General features: G+C 52.7%; 1 protein-coding gene across 1 annotated transcript; it reads right to left on the reverse strand.

Annotated features, from left to right (window-relative positions):
* Positions 1-1,243: 1,243 nt before the first annotated feature.
* On the reverse strand, positions 1,244-13,507 carry SAPCD2 (suppressor APC domain containing 2). The gene is made up of 6 exons (XM_023937921.2): positions 12,857-13,507; positions 8,235-8,368; positions 7,141-7,287; positions 6,928-7,026; positions 5,765-5,878; positions 1,244-4,911 (listed from the first exon to the last, which is right to left on the reverse strand). Exons 1-6 carry the CDS (start codon positions 13,368-13,370, stop codon positions 4,783-4,785), a joined length of 1,137 nt encoding a protein of 378 aa, XP_023793689.2. The 5' UTR covers positions 13,371-13,507; the 3' UTR covers positions 1,244-4,782.
* Between the last annotated feature and the right edge of the window lie 1,583 nt (positions 13,508-15,090).

The following is a 15,090-nucleotide window of genomic DNA, read 5'->3' on the forward strand; positions in this document are numbered from 1 at the left end:
TGGCTGCTTCTACAGCCCATGGCATTCTGTGTGTAGGTATTTTCTTCTGCAAAGTAATAAAAATGGTGACAGGCTGGATTAGTTATACCAGGCAGAACAACCCCAGTGAACAGGAGCCGGTAGCTTAGGAGAAAAGGAGGCTACGTCCTGTGATACCTCGAGAGAGATCCCACATGGGTATGGCCCAGTGGACTCTTCCCCTTTATTTGAACAAAGTTGAAGGACTCCTCTGTCTACTTTGTGGTAGACTGGATTTCCCACAGACGACCAATATGTTCCCCAAAGAAACACAGTTTTACAGTCATTCCCTGAACAAGGTGACAGGCTGGTGAATTTCAGTCTGTGGCACAGCTGTGACTGCTGTTGCCCTTGGCCTTGGTTCTTTCTTCCCGTATCCTGAGCAGGTGTGAACCTGTTCAGTTAAACACATCTAAGTCAAGCAAAGATCTCAAACAGGTAGGATGGGTCTGGGAAATTAATGAAAAGAAATGAGTTAAAGAAAATCAGGCTGTGAACAGCTCAGCTGCAACACAGAGAGCAACTGGAGCAGGACCTTGGTGGAGAAAAGCCCCCTGAGGGTCTCCAGAGGCTGCTGTGATTTACCTGGCAGCTGGCAAGGCTGAGTCTCCAAGGAAAAAAGAAGTGGAGAGAATGGAGTGAGAAGCCAGAAGTAGGACAAGGGTGCTGAAGACACCTGGATGAAGTCTGACCTGGACAGGGAATCTGATGGCAAGGGGAGCACAGCAAGGGCCACGTGGGTGGGAGGGCTTGAGCCCCAAATAGCTTCCACACTCCTCCTTCAAAGCCAAGTCAGAGCTAAAGGGAATCATCCCTGGCATGTGGCACAGGAAGATATCCATGACACAAGTAGTCTCACAACCTGAGCACCTGGACAGTGATTCATCACCTTTCCTGGCCATCCCCCTTCTCCAGCAGGATTGCTCCTGACACTCCTCTCAGCATCATGAGCATCAAACCAGGGTGGGGGCTCTGGAGGTGCCAGCACGTGACTATCCAAAGTCCCTTGAGCAAACTGAAGTGCCTGTGGCATGGGAATCATGACACCAGGGCTTTGCAGTCTGCTGTGTTGCAATGGACTCTGATTGAGGGGATTTGCAGAGAAGGCAGCACCTTGCACTGGGGTTAACATGCTGCTTTGTCTAACAGACACAACTGATTTACCAAAATATGGATACGATCTAGTATCAATGTCCAACTGAGATGGACAAAGGCTCTTTAACCATTTTAGGGTTAAAAAGTGTATGTTTATTAGCAGCTCTGGGCCAGTGCTGGGCCAGTGCTGGATCTCCCCTTAATACGCACGGCCCCAAATACAGGTGAATACAGGCTTTTTATTTACAAAAATATTAAATACAAACCATACTCATAACCCAGTTGCCACCCACTCTCTGCTTCTTATGCTAATTTAAAAAAAAACAAGCATGTGTGGTTTGTTCTTTGAAATGGGTCGGTGGTCTTACTATGAGCAGGGGTCACAAAAGGGAGGGAAGGGATATGGCTCTTCCTCATTCTGACCTTTCTGTCTTTTCAGTGCAAAGTGACAAATGGACCCTTGTCTGGGCTCCTAGTTTCATGTCTTCAATGGGTTTCTGATTTGCAATTGTCTTATGTTCTTGAAGTTCTTTACCAGACTCTTTGTTTCTCCTTAGAAGCCCAGCTGAACAAGCATAAAGTTGACAGACAGTTATTAGCCAATGATTAACCTCTAATTTTAGCAAAGCCTCTCTAACTACCTTTAATTTTAGCAAGGCCCATCTATTTATTTTTTTTTTAATTAGATTAAGCAAGGCTTATTTTTAATTAAGGCCTCAGTTTCTCTAAAATTTTGAATTCTTCAAAGTTTATGTCTCACAGTGGGCTCCAGCAGTTATCAGGGCCCTGGAGCCACCACAGATCTATGCAAAGGCAGTTCCAGCAGGAAAAGGCCTGAAGAGAATGGAAGGTGTTCACCTACATGTCCCAGCATACACATCACTATCAGACCTGACCTCAAATGCAGGTCTCATGGCCCCTGAGCCAGTCCCCACAGTTAAGTGCGCCAAAGTGGACACAGCACAGACCCACAGGGGAGGGTCAGGCTCATCAGGGACCTAGAAACAGTGTGGGCAGGCCAGAGTGACAGCCTGAGGTGAGCCCTGCAGTTTCCAGGGGAAACTTGGTTCCAGTGGGCCCTGGCACTGCCAGAGCTACCCTGCAACCTACAGCCGTCTCACAGAAAGCAGAGTGGGGGCCAGTGCTGCTGGCAAGGGCTGGGACAGAGAGAGCTGCCCTGGCTCTGCATGGAGCAGCCTGGAGCGGGAACTGTGACTCTTTTTCCTTTGGAAGCCCTCATGGGCTCCACACCCAAGCAAAGGCATGAAATGGGAACCAAGGGTAATTAGCAACCCTCTTCCTGCCCCATCTGGAACTAGTGGCTGCCCTAAGCGGCACCTGGAACAGGCCATGGCAGAGATCCCTCCACCAGATGCCAGTAAGTGGACTGGGGTCTCCCTTTTGGCTCCGCTCCCAGCAGGGGAGACTCAGCCTCTGCAGGGTGCAGGTTTCACCCTACAACCTATGGAAGGAGGGTTTCCTAGTCAGCACAGGTTCACTGAGTTGCCATCTCAGCATAGGGCAGAGGGACACTTGCTACACATGCCATGCCACTGAGGTCCCCTGTGACTGACCCTGTGGAAAGGAGCTACTGCAGAACACCAGCCAGTGTTGCCACCTCTATGGGGCAGCTCTGAGAAAGGTTACTTAAAAGCAAGTAAGAGGTTGTGAATTGCACCAGCACCGCCTTAGCAGTGTGAGCCCCAGCACAGCTTCTGGAGGAATACACAGATGAAGCTACAGCACTTGGAAGGGGTGCAGGTGGGTTTAAGACCCTGCCCCACAGCAGGGGACAGGGCATCCCCAGTCCCTGGGAAGCCCAGAGGTGATGGGAAAGGACATGGAAACATATCCAGGTGCAGAGTTCCCCGGGCTCTTTGTTTGCTCACCAGATTGCAGCTTCAGCTCCCCCTAAATTCTGAGAGACAGGACAGTCAGGGACTTCAGGGCTGGCAGCAGGAGATGGGCTGATTTAGGGAGAGAGACAGAAGGATAAATTAAATAGGTCACCCCACTTTATTAGCCCTACAGACAGGTAACCCTCATAAAAAGGGTCAGTTCTAATTAAACCTTAGGCAAAACAGGCACTGGACACCAGAGAAGACACCACAAAAAGGATAGCAGACACTGATGCCCAGGGAACAACTAACACCCGACTCTTGCGGACAGGGGACATGACTAGCCATGGCCCTGCTGCTCCTCCTCCACCATCCCCCTGGCATTCTACTGATCCCTACTCCAGCTGCAGGCACAAGGGCAGAGCAGGGATTCATACATTGCAGTGAGCTTTAGCTCAGGATCAACCTCGAAGAGAACTGCTGCATGGGAGAGAGTCCTGACAGATAAGAACAAAAGTGAGAAGAGATTTGGCCTGCATGTGTCAGCTCAGGGCAGAGCCAGCACCTTCTGCCCAGCTCAGTTCAGTGCCACAGCATCATACCTGGAGAATTGGAGCACGAAACAACCCCAGAGAGAAAGGCCTTGGCCCTGGGGGTACAGTGGGCCAGGCTGTGCTACATGGGATCTCCAGTGAAAGTACCATGGATACCAAGTAGCAAGCCACAGTCGAATGTCATTCAGCTCTAGCATCATCACTGAGGTGGGAATCCCATCGTGATGGGAAGCAGGAGGAGTCCTGAGATGCGCCAGGACTCATCTTAGACCACCACCACCCCTCAAGACACCTGCAGAAGAGTGCAGCTCACAGTCAGGATGTCACCCCTGGCAGTAGCCTCCACAACCACGTGAAGCAGAGCTGCCATTTCTCCATGTGGAGATGTGCACAGGGAAGAGCCTGGTAGCCTCTGCTCTGTCTCACACTCAGTTAAATACAAAACCAAGTTCTAAAGCCCCCCCGCGAGGTCAGGCTGATGTGAGCATCCCCAGGCTACAGAAGATCATTTCTCTGACAGTCATGAAAAGAATGTAATCCTGGCAGGTATCAGGAAGTATTTGCCAGGTCAAGCCAAGTAAAGGGCGCGGTGTCTGTCTCAACTTGTCAACAGCCCAAAACAGCAGCTCAGAGGTAGAGGCTATCTTGCTTAGGTCTATGGCTCATTCCCTACAGGAGCCTGCAGACATGTAAACAGCAACTATGGTATCACTACCACAAACACGACAGAGGGGCTGCCATGAAGACCACCAGTTTGGGCACTACAGGGCCAGGACATGGCAGAACATGGGCAGCAGAGAGGGGCCAGGCATGCCTCCTTGGATTTCTAATCTTAGTCTTCCAACGGCAGGACAAGCATGAGCCTCTAAGGGTCAGGCTTGTCTGGAGATGCTGGCTGGAGTGTTGAAGATGCATCACTTTTTCCCATGAGCCCCCAAAATCCAGCCTAAGTCAGCAAGGGCACAGCAGCTCACCCCACACGGGCAGCACAGACAGCAGCCATGTCTCCCACATACTGGGGGTCACGGGGCTGGGGACAGTGTCCCTGCAACCCATTTAGAGACAGGAAAGGAGCAGCTTGAGAACAGCATGGCTGATAAACCATCAGCAGGGCAGGGATGCTCCCCAAGAGGGCTCCCGGCTTCCTCCCACAGAGATGCCACCAGCAGCCCCAGATCTTGAGACACAACACCTGGAGCAGTGGGTACGATTAGTTTGGAGCAAGGGTCCCTTGAAAACCCCGAGGAAGTTTGGGGATGGGGTGGGGGAGGCATGTGCTAGATGAAGGTGGAGTCCAGCTGGCTCATCTCATGGTTGTTGTTGGCATGAGCCTCAAAGAGCTGCTTGATCAGGGCAGATTTCTCCTGCTCCAACTGGGTGATGCGCTCACTCTTGTCAGTCACCTCCTGCACAAGATGGGAGGAAAATGCTGGTTAGAGGAGGAAAATGCTGGCAACTGGTGTGTGGCAGATAAAATTTCATAGAACCACAGAATCATGGGCTTGGGTAGGAGGACATTAAAAAAGCCCATCTCATCCCAGCCCCTAACCATGGGCAGGAACAGCTTCCACTAGAGCCAGTTGCTCCAAGACCTGTCCAACCTGTTCTTGAACACTTCCAGGGATGGGGCAGCTTCTCTAGGCACCCTGTGCCAGGGCCTCACCACCCTCTCAGGGAACAATTTCTTCCCAGTATTCCATCTAACCCTGCCCTCTGGCAGTGGGAAGCCATTCCCCCTTGTTCTGTCCCTCCAGGCCCTTGTCCCAAGGAACAGCCCCCTGGAAGGGGCTCTAAGGTCTCTCCAGAGCCTTCTCTTCTCCAGGTGACCCCCAGGCTGTCCCAGCCTGGCTCCAGAGCAGAGGGACTCAAGCCCCCAAAGAATTTATGTGGCCATATGCTATGACAGAAACCCCAGCAGTGAGCCTGGCCCTGGCAGACCATCACTCCCCTGACAGCCCCCAGCTTCAGTCTCTGCCCTCTCTTGTGACCTCTTGTGACCTTTGTCACAGCCTGTTCCTCTGCCAGGAATGCCTCATCCCTACCACTGACTCACCCAGCAAACAGCTGGAGACAGCTGGGCACAGCTCTATGCCAGAAGGTCTCCATGTGCAGCCCCATACACCCTTCTCTGGGATGACCAAGTCTGGTCAAGCTGAAGGAACACTTCCCACTGCCTATCATTCCTTCCCTGGCCCCATCCCATCCCCTTCCTTTCCCAGCACGCCCAAGGGCATCTCCTCCACCCCTACCTCCACTCACCTTAGTGAGAAGCCGATTCTGCTCCTTCAGCATGTTGATGGCTTGCTGGGAGCCTGTGGAGGCTGGGGATGTTACAGGCACCAGCCTGCTCAGGGCTGAGGAGGGGTTTGCTGCCTATAGAGAAGATGAAGGTGTGGTGGCCAGGCCGTGTCCATTGGTCGGACCCAGGATGCCACAACTTTCCCAGAGAGAGCTGTCCCACAAGAGATGGCCTTCGGGGGTCTCTGGCAATCCCTGGCCACTGGGTAACCTTAGCAAGGGGTAGCCTGTGGCTGCAAGTGATTTCAGCTCAGTGATTTCAGCTCTGCTTGCGAGGCTATCCCGGGCCAACTCAGAGACAGAGAGACAGGAGCATCGTATGGTGATTCCACAGAGACAGTTTTATTGTCCAGCAGCACTGTGAAGGGTAGCCAGGGACATCAGCTCCCTACTGAACTGGGCAGAAGCTGGGGTTTTTATGGGGGAAAGCCAAGGTGGTACCAGGGGGAAAACCAATGGGTTACAAAGGATCAGCATAGTCACTGAAGTATGGTGGGATAGCTCACCATGACGAGAGAAGATGGTCCCATCTAAAGGACCCTCTCTAGGAGAGGGTTGAGATAAGCTTATCACAGCTCCGTCAGGGTACATTCCTCCAAGGGAAAGCCTTGACAGGCTGACCTGCCTCCACATGAAGGGAATGAGACACTGGGCCTCTTATCTTGTGGCCCTACCGAGCCCTTCTTCAAGGTGAGATGTTTCTGTGGCACACAAAGAACTCAAAGAAGCCCAGCAGATGATTAAAATCCCAGCACAGGCCATCACAGTGTTTCCAGCCCACCAGGCAGAATGGGGAAGCATTCCTGCCAGTGTGCCTGTCTCCTGCCCAGCATGACAGTCAGCTCTGAAGTGGCTGACTCAGCGCCTCATGAGGTTAGGCTCCTTATTCCCTTGACAATGGCTGTACCTTTTTGGGCATCTCCTTTAGCCCCCCAAATGCCTTATGCATCCTCCAGCCCACATCAGGACCAGCTGTGCTGTCCTCTTGGCTGTCCTCCATTGCCTTCCCAGAGCTGGGGGAAACTCTGGCAGCTCCAATGTCAGCCCAGCCACCAACATGGGTGGGACAGGATGAATCCTAAGATCACACAAACAACCTGAAGCTACTGATATGCTGTTCTCACCTTGCCAGCAGTGGAAAGAAGGTCACCCAGGCAGCGGTTCACCTCCTGAAGCTTGGGCACCAGGCGCCCCAGGTGACTCTGGCCACCCTCAGCAAAATCCTGCAGGATGGGTTAGAAGAGGCTAGAGGTTACCATGGGGTCAGCTCCAGGTCCAGCTATCTTCCAGCCCTGTTCTCCAAACCCACACGCAGCCAGAAGAAGGCCCAGACTCACAGCACTGGTCCTCTTCTTCCCCAGGAGCCGCTGGTGCTCCTGCATGAGCTGGATGTGCTGGCAGTACCACGCTCGAGCCCGGTCTATAAGCTCCAGGCCCTGCAACAGGACATCCTTCTCCTGTTCCAGCTCCTTCATGTACTTCAGCTGCAAGACAGAGCACAGAGATGTCACCCACTCCCCACCAAGGCTCTGTCAAGTCCCAGGAGTAGGTTTCTTCATGAGGTGTGGGGGGATGTGGATACAGGCAAGGGTCTCAGCCCCTTTCCCCACGAAAGGCTACAGAGGGGCAGGATAACGACTGCTGCCTGATGCTGCTTTGGAGAAAGACTTTTGGAAGAAAAGTTCTCCAGTTTGGAGAACAACCAAACTGTGTGAAAGACACTTGGGTTACCTCTACCCTCCTGCTCAGCATTGCAGGTGCAGGTTTCTTCACCTATTTACCTAGGAATGCAGCAGGAGCATGCCTACAGCTGCCCCCCTGCTCCCTTTGGGGTGTGTCAGCCCCAGAACAAACATACTTGGATTTTGGTGAGCACCGAACAGACCCCTCCATCCTGGGCTGCCTGAATAAATTCAATGTGGATTTCTCTGCTTTGCTAGCAAAAAGTCTGTCAGAAGCTGAGAGGACCTGCATGTTTGAGCCCTGATCTGCATGGAACATCTGGGAGGGGACATAGCCTTGCCCCACTGCTTGCCAGCACAAAGCATACCTGACCCTCACTGGTGTGCTCTTAAGACCCAGAGATACATCTGTTCCCACACCTCCACCTTTGTCTTCCTCTTCCCAAGACCTTGCCCATTGGGAAAGCAGCCAGTACACTGGCTTTGTGGCCTGACCCCACTCTGGGGGAAGGCATCCACCTCCTCCCTGTCTGGCACGATTCAGGAAAGAAAGCACTTTGGAAATAATGGCAAAACATCCACATACATCAACAGACCTTCATATCCAAAATATCAGGATTTGCTTGACAACTCACAGCTCACATGTGCAGGGTTGGCAGAGAAGAAGCCAAAGCCCAGAGATGAAGTCATCAGTGAGAGAACCCTGCAATCTACCTTCCCCCTCATGGGAGCCCACAACTCTCCCTTACCATGCTGAAGTCCACACCATTGGTGATGGTGTGTCTCCGGTGTTCTGCACGGCCTCTCTGATGCCTCCGACTGTCCCCAGCCTCTGGGTGGCCACTGTCTCCCTGGAACTTCCCAGCAGACTTTGCATCATCACCTGGAACAGATGAAAGCATGAGGCTACAAGCTGCTTTCAGCAAAATCCTCCCCACAGCCACTTCTGTGAGATGATCTGCAGGGTGGTCTTGCAAACAGGGAGAGACTGAGCAAACCACCAGCCTACTTCTGTTTTTGTCCAGGTGTCAGGAATGATTGACTCAGCTGTGCCAGGCCAGCAAGAGACCTCAATGTCATCTTCTGTAGAAAGCAAGCAGTTTCCAGGAAAAGCTGGTCCAGTCCCAGCTGGGGCAACAAAACCATTAGTGATATTGACTGCCTTCACGTGTCTTCATGGGACACCCGGCTTCCACTCAGGTGGCACCAGCTGTGCCAGGAAGCCAACTTCTCCGGAAGGCAGCTCCTGCTTGGTGATGGACTCGGCCATGTGGATATCCAGCCCAGACACTATGTCTATGATGTAACCATAAAGTAAATCAAGCTGTAGATTTTCTAAAATTTTATTAAAACCCAAACATCCTATCCTGGAAAAGACTAATCTACTACAAACACATAGCGCTGATGTAAATCCATGGATAACCTATTTTTGAAGATTAAGTTCATACTGGAAGGTTCCAGGCTGGATCAGGCACCTCCTGCCTGTCAGCCAGGGCATGAATTCCCTGGGCACTTGCAGTGAAGTCTGTACAAGCCCCACACTGCCTGCCCTCACCAGAAACCCAGCCCTGCAGTCACAGCTGAGCCAGCTCTGATCCACTGCTAGCCGAGCTGGTAGAGCAGCACCCTGACACCCCACTGTCCCAAATCACAGCATCAGGGCAGCCAAGGGTGCAGCCAGCACATCCCCAGGCAAGTCTGGGCAGCAGCCTGTTTCTCCTCCCATCCTGCCTCAGACCCCAGCCAAGTGCCCAGCACACCCTGTCTCGTGCCACCCCCTCAGTCCTACAGCTCGCCTGCTCCCTGCACACTTGAGGCTTCCTCAAGAGTTCCTTTCCTAACCCGGCTTTTCAAGAAAAGCAGCAGGGAGCTGGCAAGTGATGGCAGGCAGCTGGGGAAAACGCCCTCTTCCCAGGACAGTTCCCCATGTGTCTGCCAGGCACTCCCATCCCTCGCACATCCTTCTACCAGAGCTGCCTGGCACAGGTCTGGCACATTCCCTGCTGCAGGCACATGAATGGCTGTGAATGCCAGTACAGGGTGTGTGGCACCACATGGGCTGGCATGTTTCTTCCCTCTGCTCCACAAGTTTCCTCAGCTGAGCACATGAACATGACGGAGGAAGGATATGAGGCAGGAGAGGGCAGGCACGGCCACAGGAGCCACCCTTCATCTTGAAGGTACAAGGTGTGGGAGTCCTATACCAGGGCTGCCTGCGCTGCCACAGTCACACTGGTCCAGGGATAGGAGACAGGCTCAGCTGGCAGCAGGCAATGCTACACCTCAGTTTGTCACTTTGTATCACTGGGGAAAGAAGCCACTATGCCATGGGAAAAGTCCTCCTTCTAGTCCATTACAGTATCTCACTCCACTTCCCAACAAATACTCTGGCACAGACAGGTCTCTAGCACATCAGCAAACACAGTCTTTGATATCACCCATCCATCTGCTTTGCCAACTCCCTTTGGTTTCATGTACCAAAATCTACCTGGGAGGAACCCAGCAGGACTGGTGTCACCACACGTGTTGTCCTGGCAGACCTGTAGTATATCCTGCTTGAAAAGCTGAGGAACAGCCCCAAAACCAATGATACTCCTAACAGTCAGAATCCCAAGGCAATGCCAGGAGCACTTCTGGTCAGAGCTGTGGGACAAGCGTGTTGGAAAACTTTTTGCTGCAATAACCTAGAAGTGATGGGTTGAGCTGAGCTGCACCTGTGATAAGCAGGAGCTCTTGGTCAACCAGCTGATCTCTGCACACCTGAGCTGACAAGGTAGTGGCTAAAACAGCACCCCTGCTAATGCGCTAGGAGAGTTCTTCTTAGGGAAGGAACAGGATAAGCTCACTAGAGGTAGAAGAGATCCCGCCATGAGATAATGGAGAAGCTCCTTCCTCCCTCTGGGACCCTCTCTGCCCAGGACAAGCAGACACCTCATGGTTGTTTTATACTTCTCCACAACTATCCTTGGCAATGGCCCAGACAAGCCCCTACAAATCATCCTCTCCCTCCTGCTAGTGCAAACAACTCTCCAGAGGCTAGGGCCAAGCCACCCCTGGAGCAAGGGAAAGCACTGTGCTGGGGAGAAGCCAGTGCCCCAGGCCACAACACACTTCCAGGGCTTTCTTCTCTGTGCTTTGACTTCTCCAGGTCCCAGCTCACAGGGGTACTACTGAGCTTAAGAACCCCAAGAACAATGCGCTCAGACACTGCTGTGACAAGACACCAGAAGAAGGGTGTCATTATGGTGACTTCCCTGCCCTGTGACTTCTCCAATATCCACCTCATCATCCTTGTGTCCAGTGTTGGCACTGTTGGCTCCCAGGGACCATGGGGTGCCAAGCAGAAGCTTGCACTCTGCACCAGCACTGCTGGGCTGAGGAGAAGCTGGAAGCTGACTTAAGCAGGGACCTCAGAAGCACTTCAGCCCACACGCTAGCAGTGGCTAGTGTGAGAGAGGGGACAGAACTGTTGTCCCACTGGCTCCCTGCACCCCTGGAGGTTCCAGGAGAACCACCTGGCCCCAACCTCTGCCATTTTGCCATGAGTCACATCCAAATCACCTCTGACATGTGTAGATGCTCCTCAGACCGTAAAGCAGAGCTGGGCAGACACCCTGTGAGAGCACCCTCTTCCCACAAAACACAGAGAGGGAACATTTCCTCTGACTCATTGCAGCTTATGAGCACTGACACATCTTCTCACTGCATTTGGTTGGGGTCTTACAGAAGCCACCACATGCAGCTGGAGGCTCAGAGCAGCCTCACACCCAAATGATATACCCTTAGTGGAGACAGGTCTTCCTGGAGCCACAGTCAGTTCCCAGCACCCACCACACATCTCCGCAGCAAGGATGGAGCTATATCCTGCCATGACACTGCCTAAGTCCCTTGCAGCCAGCTGAGAACATCCACCTGTTCAACTGCACCTTGGGACACCATCTGTGGAGGGGCGCACTGGGCAAGATCACAAGCTAAGAGATGGAATAACTGAGTTGTACTATTTTCTAAACTGCTGAATGAACCTGAAACTCAGGCCTCTTGCCAAAATACAGCCCTGCAGCGTGGGATGCTAGCAGCAAGGGCTGAGGCTCTAACCCTGCCTGCAAGCTCTGGACAGTTACAGAACATCACCCGGCAATGGAAAGATCCTCAGCAAGCAGAAAGCTGCTTGTTTCTTCCCAGGGCAGAGATTTCAATCTGCTGTCTATTCAACAAACAGGATTTTTTTCAGGCTTTTCCGGATTTACACTCTTGATGATAGGATAGTCTGCTTAATAGTTCCCTTAGATGAAGCTCTGGTGGTTAGTCTGGAGTCAAAATGGAAAGCAGAGAACCTCAGACACAGTTAAAAGTTTCTTCTCCACCCAGCAGAACAGACTGGGAGGGAGTGGTTGGGAAGGGAAGGCAAACCAGCCTGACCTTCCCAAGGTGGAGGAAGTCATTGCACTCAAGTGGTGCAATAATAAGTACCAGTTCCTCACACAGACTTTGTCTCAAAAGCACTTCACAAACCTAGATAAAGAATTATTACCTACCCAGATAAGCCCAGAAACCTGGTTTCCTTATAGCATATTCTACTGACTAGCAACAAATCAAGATGCCAGTGAAACTGGCATGTCTCCTCCATGCTAAGGTCTGTGTACCACCCCAGAGGGCTCTGGCAGAGCCAGCACAGGGAGCCCAGATCCCAAGGAAAGGGCAGAGTCCACAGGGATGTGCAGGATAGCTCTATGGACAGAATCTGGGACAGCAGAGCACATCGCCCTGGCACTGCTCTCCCATTTATTAATTGATTAATTATTTGTTATTTGGAATAGTGCTCTGGAATGATCCAAACCAAAAAGCTAATCAGGTTTTGCATTTTGTATTTGTCCAAACCATGCATGACATCGTGAAGGAATCATTCCTGAGGGCCAGCACACGGCCGCTCTGTGACCGCAGCTTCACCCCAGTGAAGCTGCTCGGCTTTGGGGGTCCCCAGGGCCCAGCCATTCTTCGAGACTCCCAGCTGTGCCACCCATCCCTGGAGGTCAGGACAATCACGGACACATTACGGCAAAGCCCTTAATTCCTCCTGTCAGCGCTATAAATAGCCCAGCGCATCGCGAGGGGAGCACAGACCTGGGCGGGCGACGGCGCTGGGATATTCACACCTGGATCGGTGTTCAGCGAGCCCAAACCAGGACGAACAGTAACTTTGGGGGAGTTCTACACCGGCCCTGAGGGAACGCTGGCTCTGAGCCCAGAGGAGGGCACAGGGGAGCGGGGCGGACCGCGGGATCGCATCCCGACCTCCGAGCGCCAGTCCCCGTCCCGGGCGCTGCCATCACCCCCGCGAGCTCGAAGCCCCCAGCCCAGTCCCGTCACTCACCGCGGCCTCGGGGCTGGCCCTGCCCCGGTTCCCGCTGCCCGCCGCTCTTCCCCCGCCGCTCTTCGGAACAGCGAGGGCTTGGTGGCTTCTCTACGCTCCGCCGTCCGCCGCTGACACCCTCCATCGGGGGCTCAGCCCCAGGCAGAGCCGCCCGCAGCCCCAGGACGAACCTCTCGAAGGTGAGGTACCCGCTGGCCGGCGCCGCCTGCCGCAACCCCTCCATCACACCGGCAGGCAGCTCCTGGGCTTCCGCTCCCCGCCAGCGCGACTCGATCTCCCGCAGGTGCACGTAACCCCGCCGCCGGTCATCCAGGATATCGAAAAGAGTCCGCAGGCTCTGCAGGAAAACCCGGGGAAGACCCTCGGTACCGCCGGGGAGCGAGCGGTCACCGCGCTCCGGGGCCATCGCCGCCGCTCCGAGCGTTACTCCAACGCCCGCCCCCCCGCGCCTATTTGCTGGCGGCGGGGAGTGCCGCCTTCCCATTGGCTGGCGACGGGCGGGCTCTCCGGCCATTGGCTGAGAGGTAGCACGGCAATTTGAGTTGCATGCGGCGCCCGCCCCGGCCTGGGCCCGCGGGGGTCCCGCTCCTCTCGCGGGGGGAGCCCGACCCTCCCCTGCGGACGACGGACCGCGACAAACGCCAGACCCTTCCGTCTCCACTCCCCCCCCCCCCTCCCTTAATATATTTTCAGTGCAAATCCAAAACCTGTCCCCGTAAAAGCTACTGTGAAGAAAATTAACCCAGCCAAAACCAGCACAATTTCTAACGACTTCAGAGCCGATGTGTTTAGTGAACAGGGACAAGGAAAATCCCAACGATGGCATTCACTCTTACTTGCCACCTTTGCAAATGCACCCAAGAAGTGCAGCATCCCTACAGGAGGGGGAGTAGAGCACCAGAACGAAGGAGTCCTGGGGGGTGTACTTGTCTGGTGCCACGGGGGAAAGAAATGCTGACAGAAGGAATAGAATCCCATCCTCCCAGTGCTGTGGCTGGTAAGGGGCACCAGTGGCCAGCAGCCAGCAGGAGATGTGGTAGGAGCCCTATTGAACCACAGACATAAAAGAGGGGAAAACCCAGCGGTGTTGACAAAAATGAAAGAAACAGGATTTGGATCTTATCTTTTACAAAGTTAATATGTACTGGCATTGGTGAGAGTATGGGTTTCTGTGTTTTACAGGGAAATTTGTTGTGATTTACCAAAATATGGATACGATCTAGTATCAATATCCAACTGAGATGGACAAAGGCTCTTTAACCATTTTAGGGTTAAAAAGTGTATGTTTATTAGCAGCTCTGGGCCAGTGCTGGATCTCCCCTTAATATGCACGGCCCCAAATACAGGTGAATACAGGCTTTTTATTTACAAAAATATTAAATACAAACCATACTCATAACCCAGTTGCCACCCACTCTCTGCTTCTTATGCTAATTTAAAAAAAAACAAGCATGTGTGGTTTGTTCTTTGAAATGGGTCGGTGGTCTTACTATGAGCAGGGGTCACAAAAGGGAGGGAAGGGATATGGCTCTTCCTCGTTCTGACCTTTCTGTCTTTTCAATGCAAAGTGACAAATGGACCCTTGTCTGGGCTCCTAGTTTCATGTCTTCAATGGGTTTCTGATTTGCAATTGTCTTATGTTCTTGAAGTTCTTTACCGGACTCTTTGTTTCTCCTTATAAGCCCAGCTGAACAAGCATAATTATTTATTAGCCAATGATTAAACTCTAATTTTAGCAAAGCCTCTCTAACTACCTTTAATTTTAGCAAGGCCCGTCTATTTATTTTTTTTTAATTAGATTAAGCAAGGCTTATTTTTAATTAAGGTCTCAGCTTCTCTAAAATCTTAAATTCTTCAAAGTTTATGTCTCAACTGTGTGAAGCTGTGGTTACACTGGGAGCAGCTGGAGACAGCCCTGCTGTCCCCAGCCAGGACAGCTCCTGCCAACCCACCTCATCACCCCAAAGCCCTCCACACTGGAGTTCGTCACATGCAGGCGCAACACCATGGGGTCAACATGGGGCATTTATGGTGAGCGCCAGGGTGACATTGCATGGGGGGTCCCTACTGCCAGAGCCTGAAGCTATTATCTGAGCAGAGTGAGCCTTCCTCTGAGCTCAGTCTGGAGGTGTACCTTGCCCAGGGATGCAAGATCTCATCCTCTGTGTCCTCAGCTGTGCAGTTTGGGAAGGATCCAGTTATCCAGGTTTATCCAGGCATAGTTTCTCTTTTGT

The sequence above is a fragment of the Cyanistes caeruleus genome, chromosome 20, assembly GCF_971803275.1.
Source record: "Cyanistes caeruleus chromosome 20, bCyaCae1.hap1.1, whole genome shotgun sequence".
NCBI lineage: Eukaryota > Metazoa > Chordata > Aves > Passeriformes > Paridae > Cyanistes > Cyanistes caeruleus.